Here is a 22,276-nt window from a genome sequence, read left to right as displayed (position 1 = left end):
GACGCATATCTGCAGAATCAACACCTCCGAGTTCGCTTCGCCCCTTGATCACGATACTCCGAAGCCATGGGATTGAGCGGACTACGTATGTCGGGGATGATTACGCATACAATCTGTCGGTAGTGCCGCGGCCGCGACGATCACCGGCGCAAGATGAGAAATAGGAAATAGAAGAGGGACTGATATCTTGTCGCCTACGGCGAGATAGAACTCTGCAAGATAACACGATAATATATATATATATATATGCTGTCTTGAGATGTTCACTTCATCAGTTAAGCTTTTCATTCACTCGTTTCCATTTTGATCAATTCTCAGCATCTCTTCGATCAGTCACTCGTTCAATCCAACCGATCCTCCGTGAATACTGGCTCGAGTTAGGAAACACCACCCTCGCTCCCGACGGCGTCCCCCGCGATGTCCTGACCATCAACGGGACATCCCCCGGACCTACTCTCTACGCCGATTGGGGTGACCGGGTTCGCGTGCACGTCTACAATGGCCTGAAGAACAACGGCACCAGCATCCACTGGCACGGGGTCCGTCAAAACCACACCAACCCCCAAGACGGCACCAACTCCATCACCCAATGTCCCACGCCTCCCGGAGGATCCATCACCTACGAATGGCGCGCCACGCAGTACGGCACCACCTACTACCACTCCCACTTCGCCCTGCAGGCGTGGGACGGTATCTACGGAGCGATTGTCATCCACGGGCCCGCGAGTGCGAATTACGACATTGATGCGGGCGTGCTGTGGATCAATGACTGGGCGCACCGCACGGCCGACCAGATGTATTCCACGGCGGAAACGGCGGGCGAGCCGGAGATGACCACGGGTTTGATCAATGGGACGAATATCTGGGTCACGGACAATAACGAAACGGTGGGATCGCGCTTCCATATGAATGTGACTGCTGGACAGTCGTACCGTCTGCGACTGATCAATGGCGGCATGAGCAACTTGTTCCGCTTCATGATCGATGATCATACCTTGACGGTGATTGCGGCGGATTTTGTCCCCATTGAGCCGTATAATACCACGTCGCTGAACATTGGTGTTGGTGAGTTACCTTGCCCCTTTGGAATAAATAAAGTATTAGGGAATATACTAAAGGCGTGCAGGGCAACGCTACGATGTGATCGTTACAGCAAACCAAGCCCAATCCGGGTCTAACTTCTGGATGCGCGCCATTCCCCAGGAGGCATGTGCGGAGATTGACAACACCGACATTAGGGGAATCTTCCATTATGAGGACTCCAGCGTGGAAGTCGCAACTCCTACGACCACAGCCTACAACTACACCGACAGTTGCTACGACGAGCCGTTGAGTAGCCTGGTGCCGGCGGTCGCTATCGACGCATCGGGCGTCGGATACACCAGCCACAACGAGGCCAACGTTATCATGAACTCTGCCGGCTTGTATAAGTGGTACATGGGACCGACCACGTTCAAGGCAGAATGGGACAATCCGACGTTACTGCAGATCGCCAACGGCAACACCACCTGGAGTAACTCATCGCATGTGGTCGAAGTCGAGGGCAACGGCCAGTGGGTGATTGTTGATATTGAAATGGCGATCAATGTTGCCCACCCTATTCATCTTCATGTATGTTTCTTACGTACTCCAGCACATGACGGATATTATACTAATATAATCAGGGCCACGACTTCTTCATCCTCGCCCAAGGCAAGGGAAGCTACACGGCGAATACTACTCTGAACACGTATAACCCACCGCGTCGGGATACTGCCATGCTTCCCGCCCTGGGATACCTGGTCATTGCATTCAAGACCGACAACCCCGGCGCGTGGCTGCTACATTGCCATATCGGCTGGCACCAATCGGAGGGTTTCGCCATGCAGTTCGTCGAGAGTATCTCCCAGCTCGAGCCTATGATCGATGCTGCTGCGCTCGAAAAGAACTGTGCTGCGTGGGATGAGTATACCTCTGCGAACAGTATTGTGGAGGATGACTCTGGAATTTGATGAGTCCTTAAAAGAAATGGACCGTCTTTGTTCATTCTTACTGCTACTATTTGTAACATTGATGTAATATACATTATAGAGTTGAAGGTACTACTGGTAGTATAATAGAGATAGATTTACAATTAATATTATAGCCTTGCTCCCTAGTAGGTCGGTGAGACAGCTCTATTGATCAGCATCTCAGACGCCTCCGTAATACCCCCCAACCGCAGACAAAAGCAGATCTACCAAGCATACTATTCGCCTCTCTATTACATCGCTTTTAAACTGGAGAACTTCAACGGTAACCCAGGCTTAGAGTACTCCATAGTAAACAGATCCTTCTTCTCAGGTGCATGGAAGTCAGACGGGAGCCGGATGTCAAAGTTCTTGAAGAGGTACGCCATGACAATTGTGACCTCGGCATACGCGACACTAGAGAACATGTGTTAGTGATATAGTATAAAGTAATGAATCTTGGATAGTGAACTAACTTTTGTCCAATGCACATTCGAGCGCCCTTGGAAAATGTACACAGATACTGCTCGAGAGACTTGGCTTCCGGCTGGAGCCAACGGTCGGGGTTGAAGATGCGGGCGTCAGGACCCCAGACTTCTTCGTTGGTGTGCATGGTGTAGGCTGACATGGAGACAATGGTCTATTGACAGGGAGTTAGGATGTTAACGTTTTTGGCAACGATCATAATTCAGCGTATTTGACTTACACCCGGCGGGATGACTTGGCCATCAACCACAAATGGCTCAGCGAGGTCTTGAGGAACGACTCTCGGCAGGCGTCCCGGCACCGGCATGGCGATTCTAAGAGATTCCTTGACACAGGCAGTCTGGTTGATAATTAGCAATGCGCTCTTTGTATGTTGGGATGTCCATATATACCAAGTAAGGGATCTTTTCTAATTCCTGAAGTTGAGCAGCCGAAGGATCGTTCAAGCTGGTGTCCATTCCACGCAGAGCATCAACTAACTTGGCATGAATAGCTGGATTCGACAATATATGCATAAATCCCGCAGTGAGAGTAGATGCAGTAGTATCCGCTCCCGCAATCAGTATGTCCACTGCCTCGGTGACCTTGAGGTCGTGCGGTAGAGAAGACAAATTCTCGAATACGACAGGATGGGATGTCGTATTTCCATGCATCTCATGGTGTTTGAGGCAGCTCTCCGCAAACTACCAAACATGGCCATAGAATTAGCATCCTTTCCGTGGGTAGCAAGCGAGCCAGCACCTACCTTCAACATCTTGATAACATTGACAATCTGTGGATCCACAAGGCCGATGACACTCATCGGCACAAAGCTCAAGGCTTTCCGCGCGACAGGCCACTCCTGCATCTTCCAAATGCTTCCAGCAACGGCGTCAAAGGCAGTTAGGAACCACGACTCGAAATTAGTTTCGTTCTCCTCGAGCATGTTTGCTGATTTTGCAAAGGCGAACTCCATAATGACCTCTGTGGTAAGACATCTGCCGTCTCGATGTTTAGCCATGCTCAAGCCTCTACTGGGGCCTCCCGAGACTGCAATCAGAGGAATTTAGCCGCGGCACTCACCTAAAAGCATCATACACATTGACATTATGAGAATCCTCGAGGCGTCGGATCTTCTTCATCAGAATGTTCGCCTTCTCATGGATGATGGGTTCGAGCTTGAAAACGCCTGCGCGAGAGAAAAAGGGATTCAATAGTCGTCGGCGCTCTTTATGCATTCCCGCATCGATCTCAGTGAAGACGGTATGGGGCGTGTTGAAAGCTTCATAGAATGCTCCATGTTTCGGGAACGGTTTGCTTTGGCTGTAGATGACTTTGTATTTGGAAACATCGGTGATGTGTAGCTCGTTGGGACCGATGCGTAATGCTTGGGTCTCTATAGGACAATGAAAATGTGTCAATCAGTACTACCCAGTTTCCAACATCACTACAGTATCATGAACGTAACAAACTCCGGATAGCACTCACGATATTCCTTATGAAGCTTTTCGAGTTCCTCCTCGGGAAAGCCACGGTCGGTCACTCTGTAAATCCAATGACGAGAGGAAGCAGCCGCCGAAGGACCACGGAAGCGAGACAGCGGATGCCAATTGCGATAGTAGAATGGTTTAAGGATCGTGACAATGATTAGGGTGGCTACAACGGCTGTACAAATGATACCGAGCGCGGGTGCGTCTGCCATCCGATCCAGTATGCTGGAGTACAGGTTTGCCATGTTTGCTTCTGTCAATTGAACCGCCCGAGACACCGTAATTCTCTCGTGGTTTCTAACTCCATTGAAGGCTCCCAGCCAGTACTCACCATTCTATATAGACCTCATGTTCTGTGATATATCATATAGTTCGAGGGTGAAGTAACTTTCGCATGACTAAGCGGAATATTCTCCGGCAGACAAAATCCGCTCGGATCGAATCTCAAGGTTTTGTCCACATCCCGAGTCTCACCGGTGGAGCGGTGGGTCTGCAGACCCTTTATACTAGCCTTACGGGGCATAGGGATTAATATGCATCTGGCGGGCGATAGCCAATCCCCTATTTTGAAATAGCTAGAACCACTCACGGACTCGGCATCCAAATTGATCATATCTCGGGGATTGGAAATAGCAGTCATCCGATTGCATAAAAGCGGATGCATGCGAGGTGGTTCAAACACCGGTGTCCGCTTACTCAGTAGAATGGGTGCCAGTAACATTGCCTTACATGTGGGTTGATTCTAATTGAATGAATTGATGATCTCAGTCTTATGAAACTCAAGATTCTTGGTAGGAGATACTGTGATCAACAAGATAGAGAATAAAACATTGTATGTAGGGAGATGAAGAGCATCATCCTGTTTAGTATGCGGTGAGACCAGCGGTAAGCGTACGGAGGGATCAAAAAGCATTTTTGCCTGATGGCCAATAATTCACGTCGCAGTCACATGATCATGATTGCAGATGCATACCCCCATACAGCCCTCTAGGCAAGGCAAACCTGTATGTAACGTAAATTCTATACACTAAGCTGGTTACCCAGATAGAAATGAATGGAACAAATCAAGTAAGGTTTTGCGGTAGGGATACCGTGAGACCTCAGCCTCCCATGCCTCTTCCCATAACCCAGTATCTATACTCTAATAAACCCTTATATATTTACCAAAGGATACAATCGGTTTGAGTTGATTTGGACCTTCATATGAGTGCCTTCAGATTGCGGATGATAGTTCTTGCTAGTAGCACCACCGTAGTCTCGGTAAGCGAGTATGTTAGAGCTCCGAAGTGCGGGAGAATTCAGAGCATAGTACCCGTTATATATATAGATGCCAGGCAGGTATATGATAGCAAGAGATTTGACCGTAAGAAACAATAAAACTACATTAATATAAGCAAGTCAAAGTAAAAACGTGATAAAGTGCTTTGGGAATATGAGGTTCTTATTTCGAAGACTGTTTTGGTAAGGAAGCATCTGTTCGTTGCTATGATTGAAGATGGTGGATATCGCAATCCCACAATTCCATACATGATATTGTATATTCGATTCAACCATTGAGACATGTAGGTAAACTAACACCAAACCAGCAGAAATATGATAAGTCCACTCCTTCAACATGAACACCTGCCCATCAGACATTATATCACTGGAGGTCTGTGGTTATGCATACAGACAGCAGACCCTCCAAGGGCCTTATTGCTTCCAGTAGAAGCCTTGGTAATTCTCTCGGTTAGAGAAATATTCCATGTCACATGCAAAACCAGTTAAGCTGATATGTATGTTGCCCACTTGCTGCTTCCACTGATGATATCGACAAGGATCCTGGCATATGCGCGCCATGTTTGCTCACTTGGATGGAGTTCATCATACCACATGAACGCATCCCGGTTCTCATTGTCGTAGCGAACACAATCAGTCCCACTAAGGGAACAGTGATTGGTGTACCCAGTGACATTGTAAGGGCTTGTACCGTTCAAATATCCTGCAGGATATTTGTGAATATCGATCATCTGGAAATAAAGTCAGTAACTAGTACTGATATCATGTCACTATATATTGGCTCAGACGCTCACCAAGCTCTCAAGGTCCACGAGGGCAAACTGTGCCCCTGGGTACCTCCTTTGAAATTCCACCTCTAAGGGTAACCTGGCCTTGTATACTGCATTGACTAAGGCCACCTGCTCCAGCATTCTCTGTGAGACGCCAGTGGTATTGCTGTACTTGTCTGGCCAATATTGGGTCGCCTTGAGGCCCCCTTCATTTGGCATACCATACTGCGGCGTAAGATACATTGCTCCCAAAGTATGAATGACAAAGTTGCGAGCCCCATGCTGAAAGAGTCGATCTATCTGGTGAAATACGCAGTCTATATAGTCTGCGATTGTAGTCCCTGGGGTTTGTGAATCAGTTAGAAAGCCATCTGCTCCCACATCGTTTCCGCCAATCATAATAGCATAGACGGTTGACTCTGGAGCTGCATCCATAAACATGGTTCCGTTGCTATACGTATACTGACTATCTGCTAGGAAAGCAGGAACCTGATAGCCAGCTACATCAGGGAATAGCTTCCCAACCGGCTGTGCGATGCGTGGTGTAAGGTCGTTGGAGCATACAGCTCCTGCCACAGCGTAATTGTAGACGTCTGCACCGGTATACTGACCGACATAGGATGGCCAAGGGCGTCCACCATCTGCAGCAGGGGTATCCTGAGCTGTGGTCAGCTATATAGACTCGTCAAAGCTTTTTGCAGGAGAACCAACTCCGTTATCAATCCAGCCAACTGGAGGCACACTGCCATTGTGGGAAAGGAAATAGTGTAGTCGTCCAGCATCCGACCAACTATCTCCAAAGACAACAAGGTGTGTCAAGTTCGGAACATTCCATGCATACGCACAAGGGGTAAGAGCCAAGCCTAGAATAAAGAGGAAAGAGAACATGTTGGAAGCTCTTGGCTTTGACATGATGGATTTTTAGAGAAGATTTGCCTGACTGCATCTGTATGAAATATTTTTGAACGCCGCAGGGGAAAGAGTATTTATATTCTTTCTGCTGCTTGTCATTTGGAAAACGATGTTCTCCATTGGACGGCACTTCCGTTGATCACGAGTCAATGATGACTGACGGGATATTGGGACGGAAAGAAGTCTATGCTCTATGTCTATATCGCAATGTATATGACTCCGCCTATACGAGGATTTCGGTTCTAGGGTCCTTGGCAAAGACAATTATGGTATCTTCGTCGCCGATGAGGGACGCGGTACCACCAATCACCCTTGAGATGTTTCACTATATTGTACTCGACATGGAGACTTCCCACAATGCCCACGGACTGAAATGGCTCTAACCAGGCCAAGTTTGTATCGTAAACGAGCTGCTATTGCAGCCGTACCATGGACGCTCCTCTAGGTCTGATGTCACGAACATACTACACACTTGCAACAGATTCAAGACATGGTAAACTGCCAGATAGACATCCCGTTCTCCCGTGTGATCGTCGAGGGGAAAAGGAACTGATGAAGGTGGTTAGCCATACATATCCAAGTACCAATGGGAAATCGGAGGCAAACATCATTCCGATTGCAGCATTGCGAGACCCGAACCCGCTCATCCAGTTAATTCTCCAGCAACGGTCCTTGGGCTGAATCCTTCTGAATCCTTCGTGGCGTGCTATGCCAAAGGGGTGATGACTAGGGACCGAGGACGAACATGCCCAGCCCTAGTCATGAAGGTGTGTAATTAGGTAGCTAACCCTTCCGTTCCTGAGTAGCAATTATAAATCCCTCACAGTCCAAATGATGTACTAATTCCGTAGGTAAAGTCATAACTAGAATGCCATCTGATATTTCTCTCGTTGGATCCGGAGGTCTTGCCAATCTAAGAGGATCTTCATGTACATCGTGTTTGTCGGTTGCGGTCTTTCAGACATCGAATCCTTAGCCCTTGCTGTCTGTCTTACTCCGCAACATCCGCGGACTTCTTCTGCTCTAAGCCACCCGTGTCAGTCCTTTGGCAGATTTAGCTTTCAATTTATTTGACGTGTATGATACTTGGGTGCTTAATCTTCACCCCGTTCAATACTAGAGGTGGTTTACAAACTCATCGTAGTTTTATCCCTTACTGTATAGTCACTGAAGCACCCCTACGTCGACTACGCAGAGCTTGCTGCTTCCTACATCACTAGATGCTCGCGCAGGGATACTTTATCATGTACAAAGCAAAGAATAACGTTATCTTGTAACAGATACCACGTGGATCCCGCCGTGGGGAAGGCTGGTATTGTCGGAGAAAAATTCTTCAGCGGTAGTGATTGGCACGTGGACTATTCTGGGGCATGCCAGGGGGGCTGACTGAGTGGCTGAGTGCTCTCGACGAATGAACGTTTTTTCAGCATCTACGGAGTAACTTAACGTTGACCTGATGACCAATATAATTTACCTAGCCAGACAACTGAAACGGACCAGATCTATGATTGTCCCTTCCATGTCTAAGCCGAGTCCAGTGTCAATATCAAGACTACTATTGCGCTCCTTCGCTCACAACTTCAAAGTATTCCGGGCCAATGCGAGTAGTAGGTTCAGTCTAAGTAATTCTATAATCAGCGTTTGACAAGATAATGCGCAGGAAATACTTGGTACATGCGTCATATCTGCAGCAACAAGTACTAGACGCAGGGTCTGCTACCGTTCCCGCAGTACCCGCAACACCCGCACTCGCTGGTCTCCGCTCCAGAATTACTATAAGGTAACAGATGCGCCAGAGAACTTTATTTCAAATGCCGAACTACGACCTACCCGATATCCTATACAAATAGCAATTTCGGAGGCGGTGGTTGGGGGGTTATTGATCGATCAATAATTACCTCATCACGTTTCGTACCTTCAGTTCAGATGAGCAGGAACCGATAAAGGAAGAACTCCGTTGGATACTCTAATCTACCACATATGAGCGTAGCATTTCGATTACTCTCAAGTATTGCTCAATGAGAGAAAGGATGGAAGGGCTCGAGAAGAAGGAAATATCAATATGAAATATAGAATTTGTGTCTTCCCGTAACAGTTGCGGGGTGCTAGTGGCTCCCATGCACGAAGCACGCTAGTCATACCTTCATCGGATGCCTGGCTACCAATAGTGCTCAGTTCTAAGGTGACCTCTATTAATCACCCCAGGTTGGTTAGTCGCTTAACGGAACCCAGTCGAAGCGACTCTGAAGGATTCTACGCCAGTCGCGGAGTGAAGTATCTTTCTAAATATTTCTTCTTCTCTGGGTCAACTTTCGGAGATATCCCGATCTTATCCGCAATACCCGTCCGAACCCAACCATCTCGGACGCAAAGGCGGCAGTTTATCATTAAGCCCCTTCGGTATCACTCCTTCTATCATCTACTTCACTAGTGTTACTGGTTTACAAGAAGAAATGGCTGAAGGAAGTGATGTCTTCGAAAACCATCACAGCGCCCTGTTCGCAGAGCTGGAAGCCTCATTCGAAAAGGCCATCGAAGATGGCATATTTCCCGGTGTGGTCGTGGCAGCGACGAACAAGACTGGAACTCTGAGATATGTTAAGGCATTAGGAAAGACTTCCTGTAATAACATGGGTGAACCGCTGTCGTCGCAGTCGATTATGGCCTATGCATCAATGACCAAGCTCATGACTTGTATCGCGGCGTTGCAACTAGTTGAACGCGGAATTATCAGTCTGGATGAGGATGTTGGACCTCTACTCCCCGAACTAGCGCAGTTAAAGATACTTACGGGATGGGACGAGGATGGGAAGCCGCTCCTAAGAGAACGCAATAATCCACTTACACTTCGACATCTCCTGACACACTCTGCGGGGACTGGTTATGATATGACAAACCCCGAACTAGCCAGATTTTCAGCCTTTCAAGGTCGGGAGATCAACTCCGGAGAGACAGTCAAGGAAAGATTCGGGTACCCTTTGACTTACGAGCCAGGAACGAGTTTTGAGTATGGTACCAGTATCGATTGGGTTGGCCAGCTAGTGGAGAAACTATCTGGTCAGGATCTAGAAAGTTATATGAGGGATAATATATGGGACCCTCTCGGAATACGGAGGATCACGTTTTGGCCATCGGCGAACCCGGATATACGCAAACATCAAGTACACATGGCAGTCAGGGAACCTCACTCACGGCGTGTGACCGACTTCACAGGACGCTTTTTAACCGAAGGAGTTACAGAATGCTTTGGTGGCCAAGGTGCTTATGGTGACATGGAGAGTTACTTGAAGATCCTGTACTCACTGCTCGTTGATGACGAGAAGCTGTTAAGTCAGCAGACCACGGCGGAACTGTTCAAACCACAACTAGGCCACTCGAGCAAGCATCGTCTGAATGAGTACATCAGAAGCCATCCCCCGAGCTCGTTTATTGGTATATTTGATACCGAGATCGAGTATGATTGGGGGCTTGGCGGCATACTGACCACGCAAGATACGCCGTCAGGGAGACTGAAGGGAACTCTTTCTTGGAGCGGAAAACCGAACTTATTCTGGGTATGATCCCTCAGCATGCGGGTGTAGGTGATATAGTAACTGACGTGGCTAAACAGTTCATCGACCGTGTTTCTGGACTTTGCGGTGTCTTCGGGGTACAGGTGCTTCCTCCTGGAGATGAGGCGATAGGCAGGATGATACGGATGTTTCAGAGTACCCTGTATGGCGCCTTAGAAACACAGACATAATGACCAGAGTGCACCCGCCGATAGAACCTATGCAAAGGATAGAGCAAGGGATTCCTTCGCAAATACACTGGCCTTAGCTTTATATGTTGCAGGAATGATTGGTTAATACAATGGAAACTTGAATATCCCCACCAGATGTAACGAACAATGTACTGTGGTAGTGGAGAGCAAAGGAAGGTGACTGAAACAACTTGTTCTCAAAGAAGAATACTATCAGACGTTGTGGCATGGAGCGTTCAAGTACCTACGGCGCGAAAATATATACCTATAGTAATGGTTTCGAGTAGTGGGTAACGTTCCGGTGCTTCGACATTATTGAAGTATTTGTCAAGATTATGAATTGGCTTCAGTCTTCCCAATCTGTCCCAAACACCCATGTTCCTCATGTCTCAGCCTAGTTCGGGATATATTCGATGTAGATCTGGAATGAGAGAGCCCGTAAGTTCCGAAACGCCGCTTATTAAGTCGTGAAGCTACTGTAATCGTCCGCTGAGGGTGCCTTGGCGTCTCTTTTCCAGCTGGTATGACAGATTAGGCTCCCCACAGCGGCAGCTGTGCAGGCAAACTCCGGACCACAGTACTGCTAAAATTGGGATTATCATTCGACTCTCCGTCGTACCCACATAGAACTAGCATGATATAGCCGAGTTGGTGGATACGGCTATTGAACTACGGAGTAGTTAGGTATAATCTGCGATACAGCCCGTCTTAAACGCATTTCCGCGTGGGTACCCGAAAGCCTTTAAATACCGACAAGGGCCCAGGTTAAAACGACCACTTGTACCTCGACTAGTCCAGTGTCAGCCCTGGTAACTTCAACCATGGACCGAGAACCAGACTCCAGAATCTCCATTCTTGTTGTCGGAGGTGGCATTGCGGGCTTAACCTTCGCCATTGAGGCTCACCGCAAGGGTCATAATGTCCAAATTATTGAACGACGACTCCGTGGGGAGACTGCGGGTAAGTAATGTCTGCAACTAGATTGCAACTTGATACAATACACCTCAAGATGGGCGCAAGCGCAGCCATACTGTACGTATCAGCTGATTCGGTGGCGTATTGACACTTCATGTAGGCGAAATGATAGTGATAACAACCTCTGCCCTCCAAACACCCAAGAAATGGCCAGGCTTCATGGAACGGGCCAGACAAGAGGCAGTTACCCCGGTGCTCACTATGAAAAAGTTCGACGGGACTCTGGTCGGAACCTTCCCCATCGGTAACCCAGACGATCCATCTCTGGCCATCTACAGATCAAAGCTGCATAAGGTTCTCTACGAGTACGCCGACCAGCTCGGCATCCCGATCGAGTTCTCCGCGACAGCTTCAGAATATTTCGAAACAGATCACCATGGTGGTGTGGTCCTGTCTGATGGGCGCCGTCTCACGGCTGATGTAGTGGTGGCAGCCGATGGAGTTGGCTCTAAGTCATGGTCATTGGTCGTTGGCAACAGAGAACCCCCTATTAGCTCTGGATTTGTGCTTTATCGTGTCACATTCCCCGTGGCACCGGCCCTCGAGAACCCAGTCATCGCGGCGGAGTTTGAAGGGTTCAAAGACCGTGCATTCCTACACGCTGGCTCGGGGGCACACATCGTTACTTGCAAGTCTGAGAATGAAATTTGTTGGCTGCTCACGCGCAGGGTATGTATCTTCACGTGTCAAAGTCTGTGCGATGAAACTGCATACTAACCTCGCCTAGGAGGATAGCAGTAATGCTGAAGAAAACTGGTCGAAGACTACATCGATCGACAAGGCTCTTAAGGCTGTCGAGGGTTGGGAGCCGTTCGTGACCGAGGTTATCAAGGCCACACCAAACCACACTGTTCTCGACTGGAAGCTCATGTGGCGAAACCCTCAACCGCGATGGGCGTCACCCGGCGGCCGCGTCGTGCAGATCGGTGACGCCGCACATCCATTTTTGCCGACCTCGGCCAGTGGAGGGACAATGGCGATGGAGGACGCGTATTCTCTGGCTGCGTGCTTGCATATTTCTGGGAAGGAAAATGTGTCTCTCGCAACGAAAGTGCATAACCACTTGAGGTATGTGACCGTCAAAAGCCATGACTCTGAGTTCAATTTGCAGAGGGGAGGAGGAGGGACGAACTTTGGCTGATATACATATTTTGATGACAGATTTGAGCGAGTCTCTTGCGCCCAAAAAATGGGGTTCAGAAATCGGGAGGTGTATCACAACACTGACTGGGACGCCGTTGCCAAGAACCCGAAAATAATGGGCAAAATGGTTGGAGACTGGCTGGTATACCATGACCCAGAACAGTACGCGTATGAGAATTATGGGCCATGTGCGGAGCACCTCCTCAAGGGTACGCCATTTAAGAACACGAACTCGGTGCCTGGCTACACGTACGAACCGTGGACTGTCAAGGAGCTTTTGGATGCTTCGGAGAGTGGTAAGCCTGTTGAAGACGAAGGAGACTGGTCCTGAATGGAAAGGATGTTGAGGGGAGGAGGAGAGGCCTTTTTGGGTAAAAAGGAAAGAAATGCATCAAATAGGTAGCAAAATTGGTCGTTGGAGACTCAAGAGCCCGCATATGTCTTGATGTTGTTCAGAGAGCCCCACGCCGAATTAGACAGCTGTATTTCTGCGATTTGCCTTGTATATCTGTCAGAGCCAGGCTATGTAACAATTCACTAGAGACGACAAGCCTTACGGACTTTATGCTCTAAGTAGGGGCTTGATAACCATGAAGAGACCAATAAGCGGCTCTCGTTTAGCACCGTATAAAATTTTGTCTCATTGGCTTCTTGAATTTTCTGAGTTGCTGCTACCTATTAGTAGTAATTAGTATCCACGAGGCGCAGTCGATCTTTTGGGACTCCTGAAGGCAGAGTCCCTCACCAATTCGGAGCATTGCAAAACTTGTCAAAGTAGCTCACCTCGACAGCCTTCCGGCTAGACTCTGTTGAAGTAGATCTTCCGTGAACGACTACTATTTTCGCATGGGGTTGTGGGGCTAAACCGGCCAGCACAGACCCATCACCAGTTACGAAATACGCGCACAGATGATTGGTTCCGCGCCAGATCTTAGATGTGGAATAGATCTATTATTGACCAGCTCCAGCCCAGAAAGGGCTGACGATGTTTTACGAGTCAGAATCAGGCACCAGGCATATTTTCATCATGTAGAGCGATATATAATACCCTAGACAGTGGCATCGACGATGAATAGAAGACATATTTTGTGTTTTCTACCTCTGACTTTCTCTGTTTTGAATGACTTATATCACACTCATTTTAATATAGTATACGATATACTCTCCTTCCACAAGATGACAGTCGAGGTCAAGTATCTTGGCATATATGATTTTGTGCCCTCGGAAGCAGCTGCCATTGCATTTGCCATTCTCTTTCTTATCACTACAATCATACATTATTACCAGGCTTTGCGCTGGCGGGTATGGTTCTTCATTCCGTTCTTGATCGGATGTACCTGTAAGTTTCTCGCTCACAGAGACAGCTTCTTTCCCTCAGCAAGCTAACCAGCAGTCGGTCGCTTATAGTCGAGGTCATCGGATACATAGCAGTTAGTCAATTCGATCTCCAAAGTTCAAACGCACGAAACTGAACTCTGGTCTTAGCGCGCAAAATCCTCCACCCAGTATCCAGACTATGACATCGGCCCCGAGCTCATTCAGTACATCCTGATTCTAGTTGCCCCGGCCCTACTAGCCGCAAGCATCTACATGGAGTTTGGCCGGCTCATGATCATGGCCGACGGGGAACAATACTCCATCATTCGGCGCACTTGGCTTACCAAGATCTTCGTCCTGGGCGATGTCATCTCCTTCTTTGCTCAGTTCATCGGTAAGTTTTCCTGCTTGATATATACTAACTAACTACTAGAGTTATCTCTGCATTATCTACCAGTCACCTGACCGCACGAAAACACTCCTTATAGGTGCTGCAATGCTCGCCAAATCCGCAACAGCCAGTAAAGGCCAAACACTTATGAAACTCGGTGTCCTCATGCAACTTGTCTTCTTCGGACTCTTTCTCGTCACGATGATCATCTTCCATCAGCGTCTCACAAAATACAGGTCCCGGACATACGGGCTGGTGCCGTGGCGCAAGCATCTGCTGGTATTGTACGCGACGGGCTTATTAATCTTCGTGCGGTCAATCTTCCGGTTCGCGGAGTTTGTGGAAAGCTCTGATGGTCCTCTGACGCGGTATGAATGGGTGTCGTATGTGTTCGATGCGGTGATGATGCTGGCGACGTGTGCGGCGATGAATTGGGTGCATCTGGCGGAGATCAAGAGAATTATTGAAAAGGGGGTTCCAGTGGGCGGTGGTGATGGGAGCTACCAGATGGCTTGAGCTTGGTGGTGATGGGTCTTGTTGCCTGTACGTCAAGGGAAGGGGCCTGGTTGTGAGGGAAGGAAGAAGGTCTCGAGCACTGTTTGGATGTTAACTTGTAGATGCTCCGCTCATCAACTGATATATTACCGAATCGGGCAAGAGGACCTTTGCCGGGGAGATTCCGGCGCTAACCATATAAAGTGTCTTTTTGCAGCCAATTAGAAATGGCCGTATTTCGTATCGATCAGATCGGCACGCTAGTCCCGAAGTAGTACAGTGCAGTCTGAAGCTGTCCCAAAGTCGCGTTGCATATACGAAATCTCTCTCGTATATTCTCTCATCTCATTGATTCATCCCTATTCTCCAGGTGCTGCCGCCAACGTCTCTGCATGCCGTGTCGACGCTACCATCGCAAGTCACGAACTGGCTGCGCAGAATGCAAGAAGCGACATTTGAAGGTAGGTTGATTTCCGCCCAGTGGGTCTAGTAGTCACCATCTCGGAGCAACGGTTTCCTTGTGTATCAAGCAAAACATGCTGATAACTTCTTATAGTGCGATGAAGGTCTCCCAAACTGCAAGTTCTGTGACGATCGCCGTTTAGAGTGTCATTACGCCTGCAGGCCACGTGGGACCAATCCTACTGACAAGATCTCACCCCGCCCCCCAGCCCTACCCCTATCCCCATCACTCCCATCCTCGAGTCACATCTCAGTAGCAACCAACGGTCTCCAGATCGACTCTCGACTCCTTGAAGTAACCTTACTCCACCACTACTACACTAACACCTATGCAACACTGGTCGAGGATGAGAATAGCCGGCTCGAATGGCAAGTCAACCTGCCGAAAGTAGCTAGCACCCAGCCGTTCGCCTTAGACAGTCTCCTGGCTTTTACTGCCCTGCATCTCGCTTATCTCGAACCTAACCGAAAACATTTCTGGACTCTGGTGGCGTTCAACTACAGTGACAAAGCCTGTTCCATGCTATCCCGGGTTACCGGGCAGCTATCCGCTGCGACAGCCGACGCGGCTATGGTCTGTTCCATCTATATTGTGTTGTTCGTCATCGCACAGCACCGCTTCTCCCGCCTATCGTCCAGCTACTTGGATGAGGTCTTGCGCATTGCGAAGTTAATCCGTGGGTGTGTCTTGTTATCTGGCAAGTCAACCCTGTTCGGTCAGTCTTCTGAGAGGGGGACAGACCATGAAAGAGCCCAGCAAGATTTGCACAACAGAACTCGGCAAGTAGCCTCCAAGATACACAGGTAATAAGACTCCTTTGATTCAGCATTACCCCCTGTATTCCCGGGCATCCTTTCATACATACTGAACCATCCTTGACACAGCCTTGCTTCTCGAATTCTGACCCAGCTTCATCACCTGGCCATAAATATCCCAGCACATCATCACACAGCATACATACACTCAATCCAGTACATACTCGAAATCGTCGATGCGAGCAAGTGCCCACACGGGCGACCGGATATAGGCGCCATCCTCCTCTGGCCGCTCTTCTTCCCGGAGACCTTTGCGACCCTGCTCCAGGAAGGAGACCTGATTGCGCGCATCATCTTCCTGCTTTACCCACTGTCGTTGCACTTCTCCAAGGATGCATGGTTTATTGGAGATTTGGGTGAGACGCTCAGCGGTGAATTGATCTCGCCCGAGGAGCGCATCCCTCCGGAATGGGACGAGACTTTGGGGAAGATTAGACGGGAGTTCCGAGGAGGGGATTCAGGTTCAGCCATAGACATGCATTCGTAATACTTTCCATAAATAACTTTGTATTCCATTCAGCAGAATCCTTCAGGAAGGATGACTATGCAGTACAGTCTGCTAGATGATTAGAAATTAGCTTACACTATTCGTTTTGTACGAGTACGGGGAAACAGGAAAGCATCATCGATACTCTGCTGCTGGCTTTCGAGAATCCATTGAGGTACAACCAGCTGCGACCCTAGTAACTGTTAATGCTATTCTGATTCAAGTATACCGCTCATAAAGCAAGTGAGTATGCTTCTACTACTGATACCATGTATGTGTCCCATTAGTGTGATGTATTTTTCCATCTGTTGAGTTGGCAACTAACCTGAGTGCCCAGTCCACTTTGCGGTGAATAAAGGTGCTTCGGTCGCATGCATAACAGGAGGTATTGCAGTCTACCTTGCCTCCATTGAGTTATGAAAGACCACCGAGCACAAGCAACCTTCATAAGACATAAGAAGCGGGGTTGTTCCTCAACGGAGGTCTTGTTGCAGACTGGCTGGAGCTTGGATAGTAGTGATTGGCTAACGATAGGCCTTTCTTCCTCAAGGTGAGTGGCTATAGGTTGTATGCATTAAGATGGTTATCTTGCATGTGTCCATTCGCTCGAGGAGATGTGGATGAAGGAGCGTCGCAGGGCCCGAGCTTGACAGCTGTCTCCACCCTAAGAAGCACATTCAAAGGGTACAACTCAGCAGCGGCTTGACTATCACACACCTTATTGCTCCTTCTAGTCTAGTCATTAGGAGGGTCAGTTTGTTTGCTTTGAGGCCAATTATTCTTGTTTTCTGTCTATGATCACATCCAGGCTTCCTTGTTTAATTCAGAGTCTAGGGCTATCCTGGGTCGGCCAGCAGTCGAACTTCCGTTCTCCGCTGCGGGAATAGAAGCATCCGGCCCCCGAGATGCATGTCGACCTCGTCGGGAATTATCATTTCGACTCCCACATCATAAAGTAGTGCTTCTCATTGGGCTATGACACGGTACGCGGACGGACCGTGACGCATCCTGCAGATCGCCTCCCCACTCTATCTGCAGCTCAACGTCCAATCGATGTGATCAGCTGCGGGTGTGCCGTTTTCATGGTAAGCACGTTCTTGACAGTGGCCGCTATCGTTCATATGAGCTTTATATAATGAGCAGAAAGAGAAAACTCTTCACTTTTAACTCCATGAATATGATTCATGGAGAACATAATTCAAGTCACACAAAGCCATTTATGTCAGGCTAAGTGGGAGGCGCCGGTCCGACTCAGCATCCTGGCAGTACGATCGACAAGCATCGTCCGACGCATCGCCCAGACTTAGTGGCAACATATCTCCGACACTTACCCCGCTTCTATATTCATCCTGATATGCATGACTCGTGCTGTGCATGACTTCTGCTGGACATGGCGACGTGACACCAGTGTGTTAGGGAGTGCACTTCAGGTGCGACCGGGTTGTGAGACTTAAAATGGCCTACGCCCCGGTGCTTCAGCGATATATATGGTATCAAAACAAGCAAATTGTCTGAATACATCATGCCGACTGCTGTGGCTCTCATCGCGATATCGTACCTGGTGTACACCGTTTGCACGGCCATCTGGAACATCTACTTGCATCCCCTCCGTCGGGTTCCCGGACCAAAGCGATGGCTGGCGTTTCCCATATTGCGTTATATCTCACACATGCGAGGCGTGCTGGATAGAGACTTGCGAGCATTCCACATTCAGTACGGCGCGGCTGTTCGCTTCAGCCCAAATGAGGTCTCCTTCATCACCACCCAAGCGTGGAAAGACATCTACGGTCACGGACATCGGCAGTTGCCCAAAGTGTCCGGGTCAGCCAGCAATCCTAAAGACATCATCAGTGCCAATGATTCTGATCATACTCGGTTTCGCAAAGCTATATCCCATGCGTTCTCAGCCAAGGGGCTCCAAGCCCAGGAGCCCTTCATCATGGAGTACGTCAATAAGCTGATCAGCAAGTTACACGCCATGGCCGACTCCCAGGTCGCTGTGGATATGGTGAAGTGGTACAATCTGACAACCTTCGACCTGATCGGAGACCTCGCCTTCGGAGAGCCATTCGGTGGGCTGGAGGCCTCCGAGTACCATCACTGGGTCTCCACCATCTTCAGATTCATTCAAGCCTTGTCATTGGCCAGATTCAAAGACGATTATCCAATGATATTTCAGGCGTTTAAATGCTTCATGCCAAAACATCTTTTGGAGGCGAAGAGAAGACAGGATGAATATAGCTGGACAACCGTGCAGAAACGGTTACACAGTCACAGAGACCGTGGTCAAGCGGATTTCATGCAGTCCATGCTCCGTCACCGCGGCGAAAAGGACGGGCTGACCGATGAGGAGCTCGCAGCCAATGCAGCCATTCTTGTTCTTGCTGGCAGTGAGACCACAGCCACACTCCTCTCGGGGCTGACCTATTGGCTCCTCCAATATCCCAAGGAAATGGAGAAAGTCAAATTCGAAGTGCGATCTGTCATGAAAACCGAAGAGGAGATTACTGTCAACAGCGCTACAGCGAAGCTTCCATACATGCTGGCATGTATTGATGAAGCTTTCCGTATGTACCCGCCTGTTCCTGGCGGCTTGCAGCGATACATTCCCGAAACGCCTACGGAGATTTCGGGATATCTGCTCCCTCCAAAGGTAAGTCAACCTCATACTACCCACTCATCCCATGCTAATGCTAATGCCTGTTAGACGAAAGTATCTGTTAACCAGTCTGCTGCATACCGTTCGCCTCTCAACTTCTACAGACCCGAGGAATTCCGCCCGGAACGATGGTTACCTCAAGCAAAGAACGACCCCTCGTCGCCGTTCTACCATGACAACCGGGAGGTTCTGCAACCATTTTCAGTTGGACCCCGGAACTGTCTAGGTCGGAACCTGGCCTATGCAGAAATGCGTGTCATTTTCGCTAGAGTACTGTGGAACTTTGATATCGAAATGTGTGAGGAGAGTCGGGACTGGCATCATCAGAAATCGTATACCCTGTGGGCGAAACCTCCTCTTATGTGCAAGCTTAAGGCTCGGGTTCATTGATCTGTCACCTGTCTGACGGTGTTTGACGGGCTAATTAAACCGTGACAAATAGTTGTTTAATGGAATTATGGTGTATTACAGAATGCTATATAGTCTCAATTGAATAGTCTACTCGCTTCTGAACAAGCCTTACAACTTGGTAGATCATCAACAACATGGAATTCTTATCGAGATTTCTACGAGCCTGCCCATGTCCTTCCCGAAACTCAATTAGGCGTACCCTCGGAGCATCAACCGCCCAATCTCTTTAACATCTGTGTCTTAGAGGATTGCATGATCTCATACTGAAGAGGCCCATGCAGATCCGGGGTGAACTACACCGAGCGCTCCCCCACCCCCGCAAATGCGGGGTGACGGACATTCTCCGATATTTAAACCGCTCCATCTTCACTTGAATATGGATACCTTTGTATCCAGTGCGTGCCTCTTGTTATCACTGGAGCCATCACAATGTCTAAACCGACAGAAGCATATACCGAATATCACGAAAATGCAGACAAGATCCAAGAAGCAAGCCAGGATGCCATCTACCAGACATACGTCGCCAAGAGCCCCGAATGGCATCGGAAGATGACCAAGCAGCTCCTGCGAAAGGTGGACCTGCATCTTCTCCCGTTTCTGGTGGTGATGTATCTGCTCAACTTCCTTGACAGAAAGTACGTTTCCCCCCAACTCTCTCCCCAATAAGGTCTATATTAATTCCCGTAGTAATCTTTCACAGGCACGACTCGGCTCCCTCGAGAAAGACCTCGGGATGAAAGGAACAGACTATAACCTAGCCACCAGTATCCTCTTCGTCGGGTATCTGCTCATGCAATTGCCATCGAACCTCCTTCTTACACGCGTGCGACCGTCGTTATTTCTGGGGTTGTCAATGGCTATTTGGGGTGTCATCTCCGCCTGTCAGGCTGCAACACAGTCATTCACGGGATTGGTCCTTTCTCGGTTCTTCCTGGGGTTTGTGGAGGCGCCATTCTTTCCTGGTGCGATCATGCTGATGTAAGTTGTGCTACCACAAGAGTATTATGTAGTGTGCTGATCGGTACAGGTCGAGTTGGTATACCAGACAGGAGGTAGGCCTAAGCCATACGGATTATTAGATGTCGGCTAACTAGTGTAGTTGAGTCATCGCATTGCGTGGTTCTACGCCGGAAGTTCCCTGGCGAATGCGTTTGGTGGGTTGATCGGAGCTGGAGTACTGGGAAACCTGGATGGTGCGCATGGGATAGCAGGGTGGCGATGGCTCTTCATTATTGAAGGGAGCATTACGGTGGGAGTATCATTGACGTCGACGTGAGTGTCTATCGTAGAAGCTACGATGTATCGCAGTCTGACTGTCTACTGTCTAGACTACTCTTGCCCAACTACCCCGCCACAACCTCATGGCTCGACGAAACCGAGAAGCTATACGCGCAATGGCGACTCATTCACGATGCCGGAGAGGCAGACGAAGCCGGCTCAAGCAATATCAAAGAAGCACTGTACCTCGTGTTCTCGGACAAGCGGATCTACCTCTTCATTCTCCTCCAGCATACGTCTCTCCTCTCGCAAAACTTCCAATACTTCTTCCCCACCATCGTCGAGACACTCGGCTATGGAAACATCGAGACTTTGCTAATAACTGCACCTGTCTGGATCGCTACCTTTTTGGTGTCCCTCTTTGTAACGTGGACATCTGGAAAGACGAACGATCGCGGTATACATATCATCCTGTTAATGCTGGTTAGTGTAGTGGGATGCATAATCTGCACTGCTACCACTAACATTGGTGCAAAGTTCTTCGGCATGTTCTTGTAAGCACACCCTCTCTTATCCCTTCCCTCTCGATACATGCTAATAATGTAGAATGCCCATGGGTGCCGTATCCGCCTACCAAATCATCATTGCCTGGGTGGCCAACTCGTTCCCCCGCCCGCTGGTCAAACGGTCAGCTGCAATTGCAACGGCAAACATGATTGGCAACACGGCGTCCATTTATGGAAGCTATATGTGGCCGTCGTCATCAGGGCCAAGATATATTGCCGGTGGCAGTGCCACGGCAGGGATAGCCCTGTTAGTTGCCATTCTTGCTTTTGTGATTCGTGTTGTACACGGAAGGATGAATAAGGCGTTGGATGCGGCGGAAGAGGATAGACGAGTGGAGGGGGATGACCTGGAAGCTCGGAATGCAGGGTTTAGATATATTCTTTAGACTGTCTGGGAGAATATAGAGATGATTTAGCATTAGATTTGATGGAAGATTGCTCGAGACGAATGAATGACCTCATCTGCAACACCGGACAGATTGAAATGCCGCATCATCATATACATTTACAGCTCGTGTTCAGGCTCCAGCATTCTTTCGATGTGAACGTTATAGGCCGAGAGTGAGATAAGCTTATACATGACGTGGTGTAGTCTACTTTGTTTGTTAGAGTCTCATGATCTAACCTGCTTATGAAACAGGTGATATACTTAAATACCCGAACTAGCTGAATGGATCATGAAACAACCCAT

General features: G+C 48.7%; 9 protein-coding genes across 9 annotated transcripts; 7 read left to right on the top strand and 2 right to left on the bottom strand.

The window, feature by feature from the left end:
* Positions 1–66: 66 nt before the first annotated feature.
* On the top strand, positions 67–1,991 carry ASPBRDRAFT_50586 (uncharacterized protein; the record flags this gene model as incomplete). The annotated part of the gene is made up of 4 exons (XM_067626568.1): positions 67–85; positions 334–1,065; positions 1,127–1,611; positions 1,665–1,991. The coding sequence occupies 4 exons, from the start codon at positions 67–69 to the stop codon at positions 1,989–1,991; spliced, it is 1,563 nt and encodes a 520-aa protein (XP_067484994.1).
* Positions 1,992–2,179: 188 nt separating this feature from the next.
* ASPBRDRAFT_141795 (cytochrome P450) lies at positions 2,180–4,221 on the bottom strand. The gene is made up of 7 exons (XM_067619186.1): positions 3,942–4,221; positions 3,537–3,849; positions 3,220–3,451; positions 2,867–3,157; positions 2,695–2,814; positions 2,465–2,628; positions 2,180–2,405 (listed from the first exon to the last, which is right to left on the bottom strand). The coding sequence occupies exons 1-7, from the start codon at positions 4,186–4,188 to the stop codon at positions 2,243–2,245; spliced, it is 1,530 nt and encodes a 509-aa protein (XP_067484993.1). The 5' UTR covers positions 4,189–4,221; the 3' UTR covers positions 2,180–2,242.
* A 1,485-nt stretch (positions 4,222–5,706) lies between these two features.
* Positions 5,707–6,879, bottom strand: ASPBRDRAFT_111870 (uncharacterized protein; the record flags this gene model as incomplete). Its single annotated transcript, XM_067616600.1, has 3 exons — positions 5,707–5,952; positions 6,010–6,648; positions 6,703–6,879. 3 exons carry the CDS (start codon positions 6,877–6,879, stop codon positions 5,707–5,709), a joined length of 1,062 nt encoding a protein of 353 aa, XP_067484992.1.
* Positions 6,880–9,356: 2,477 nt separating this feature from the next.
* Positions 9,357–10,645, top strand: ASPBRDRAFT_191024 (serine hydrolase domain-containing protein; the record flags this gene model as incomplete). Its single annotated transcript, XM_067620317.1, has 2 exons — positions 9,357–10,457; positions 10,514–10,645. 2 exons carry the CDS (start codon positions 9,357–9,359, stop codon positions 10,643–10,645), a joined length of 1,233 nt encoding a protein of 410 aa, XP_067484991.1.
* Positions 10,646–11,466: 821 nt separating this feature from the next.
* ASPBRDRAFT_141789 (FAD-dependent oxidoreductase) lies at positions 11,467–13,124 on the top strand (the record flags this gene model as incomplete). Its single annotated transcript, XM_067619185.1, has 4 exons — positions 11,467–11,605; positions 11,721–12,289; positions 12,348–12,688; positions 12,782–13,124. The coding sequence occupies 4 exons, from the start codon at positions 11,467–11,469 to the stop codon at positions 13,092–13,094; spliced, it is 1,362 nt and encodes a 453-aa protein (XP_067484990.1). The 3' UTR covers positions 13,095–13,124.
* An 815-nt stretch (positions 13,125–13,939) lies between these two features.
* On the top strand, positions 13,940–15,039 carry ASPBRDRAFT_202660 (RTA1 domain-containing protein; the record flags this gene model as incomplete). Its single annotated transcript, XM_067621640.1, has 4 exons — positions 13,940–14,102; positions 14,171–14,193; positions 14,249–14,474; positions 14,569–15,039. The coding sequence occupies 4 exons, from the start codon at positions 13,940–13,942 to the stop codon at positions 14,985–14,987; spliced, it is 831 nt and encodes a 276-aa protein (XP_067484989.1). The 3' UTR covers positions 14,988–15,039.
* A 291-nt stretch (positions 15,040–15,330) lies between these two features.
* ASPBRDRAFT_37000 (Zn(II)2Cys6 transcription factor domain-containing protein) lies at positions 15,331–16,856 on the top strand. Its single transcript, XM_067623627.1, has 3 exons — positions 15,331–15,427; positions 15,523–16,232; positions 16,314–16,856. Exons 1-3 carry the CDS (start codon positions 15,359–15,361, stop codon positions 16,729–16,731), a joined length of 1,197 nt encoding a protein of 398 aa, XP_067484988.1. The 5' UTR covers positions 15,331–15,358; the 3' UTR covers positions 16,732–16,856.
* Positions 16,857–18,109: 1,253 nt separating this feature from the next.
* On the top strand, positions 18,110–19,822 carry ASPBRDRAFT_202658 (cytochrome P450). The gene is made up of 2 exons (XM_067621639.1): positions 18,110–19,384; positions 19,439–19,822. The coding sequence occupies exons 1-2, from the start codon at positions 18,254–18,256 to the stop codon at positions 19,778–19,780; spliced, it is 1,473 nt and encodes a 490-aa protein (XP_067484987.1). The 5' UTR covers positions 18,110–18,253; the 3' UTR covers positions 19,781–19,822.
* Positions 19,823–20,202: 380 nt separating this feature from the next.
* Positions 20,203–22,168, top strand: ASPBRDRAFT_36998 (uncharacterized protein). The gene is made up of 6 exons (XM_067623626.1): positions 20,203–20,436; positions 20,489–20,779; positions 20,829–20,853; positions 20,901–21,073; positions 21,130–21,573; positions 21,626–22,168. Exons 1-6 carry the CDS (start codon positions 20,231–20,233, stop codon positions 21,969–21,971), a joined length of 1,485 nt encoding a protein of 494 aa, XP_067484986.1. The 5' UTR covers positions 20,203–20,230; the 3' UTR covers positions 21,972–22,168.
* The last annotated feature ends 108 nt before the right edge of the window (positions 22,169–22,276 follow it).

This window comes from Aspergillus brasiliensis, assembly GCF_001889945.1.
Source record: "Aspergillus brasiliensis CBS 101740 unplaced genomic scaffold ASPBRscaffold_1, whole genome shotgun sequence".
NCBI classification, from domain to species: domain Eukaryota; kingdom Fungi; phylum Ascomycota; class Eurotiomycetes; order Eurotiales; family Aspergillaceae; genus Aspergillus; species Aspergillus brasiliensis.
The sequence above is the reverse complement of the archived record's forward strand: the minus strand, read 5'-3'. Positions and strand labels throughout refer to the sequence as shown.

Coding starts and splice junctions, on each gene's coding strand:
- ASPBRDRAFT_141795 (XM_067619186.1), bottom strand. CDS start 4,188: ATGGCAAACCTGTACTCCAGCATACTGGATCGGATGGCAGACGCACCC. Junction 3,158..3,219: donor ATGTTATCAAGATGTTGAAG/GTAGGTGCTGGC, acceptor CATGTTTGGTAG/TTTGCGGAGAGCTGCCTCAA. Junction 2,406..2,464: donor CGAATGTGCATTGGACAAAA/GTTAGTTCACTA, acceptor CATGTTCTCTAG/TGTCGCGTATGCCGAGGTCA.
- ASPBRDRAFT_37000 (XM_067623627.1), top strand. CDS start 15,359: ATGCCGTGTCGACGCTACCATCGCAAGTCACGAACTGGCTGCGCAGAA. Junction 15,428..15,522: donor GCAAGAAGCGACATTTGAAG/GTAGGTTGATTT, acceptor AACTTCTTATAG/TGCGATGAAGGTCTCCCAAA. Junction 16,233..16,313: donor GTAGCCTCCAAGATACACAG/GTAATAAGACTC, acceptor TCCTTGACACAG/CCTTGCTTCTCGAATTCTGA.
- ASPBRDRAFT_202658 (XM_067621639.1), top strand. CDS start 18,254: ATGCCGACTGCTGTGGCTCTCATCGCGATATCGTACCTGGTGTACACC. Junction 19,385..19,438: donor GATATCTGCTCCCTCCAAAG/GTAAGTCAACCT, acceptor AATGCCTGTTAG/ACGAAAGTATCTGTTAACCA.
- ASPBRDRAFT_36998 (XM_067623626.1), top strand. CDS start 20,231: ATGTCTAAACCGACAGAAGCATATACCGAATATCACGAAAATGCAGAC. Junction 21,074..21,129: donor GGAGTATCATTGACGTCGAC/GTGAGTGTCTAT, acceptor TCTACTGTCTAG/ACTACTCTTGCCCAACTACC. Junction 21,574..21,625: donor AAGTTCTTCGGCATGTTCTT/GTAAGCACACCC, acceptor CTAATAATGTAG/AATGCCCATGGGTGCCGTAT.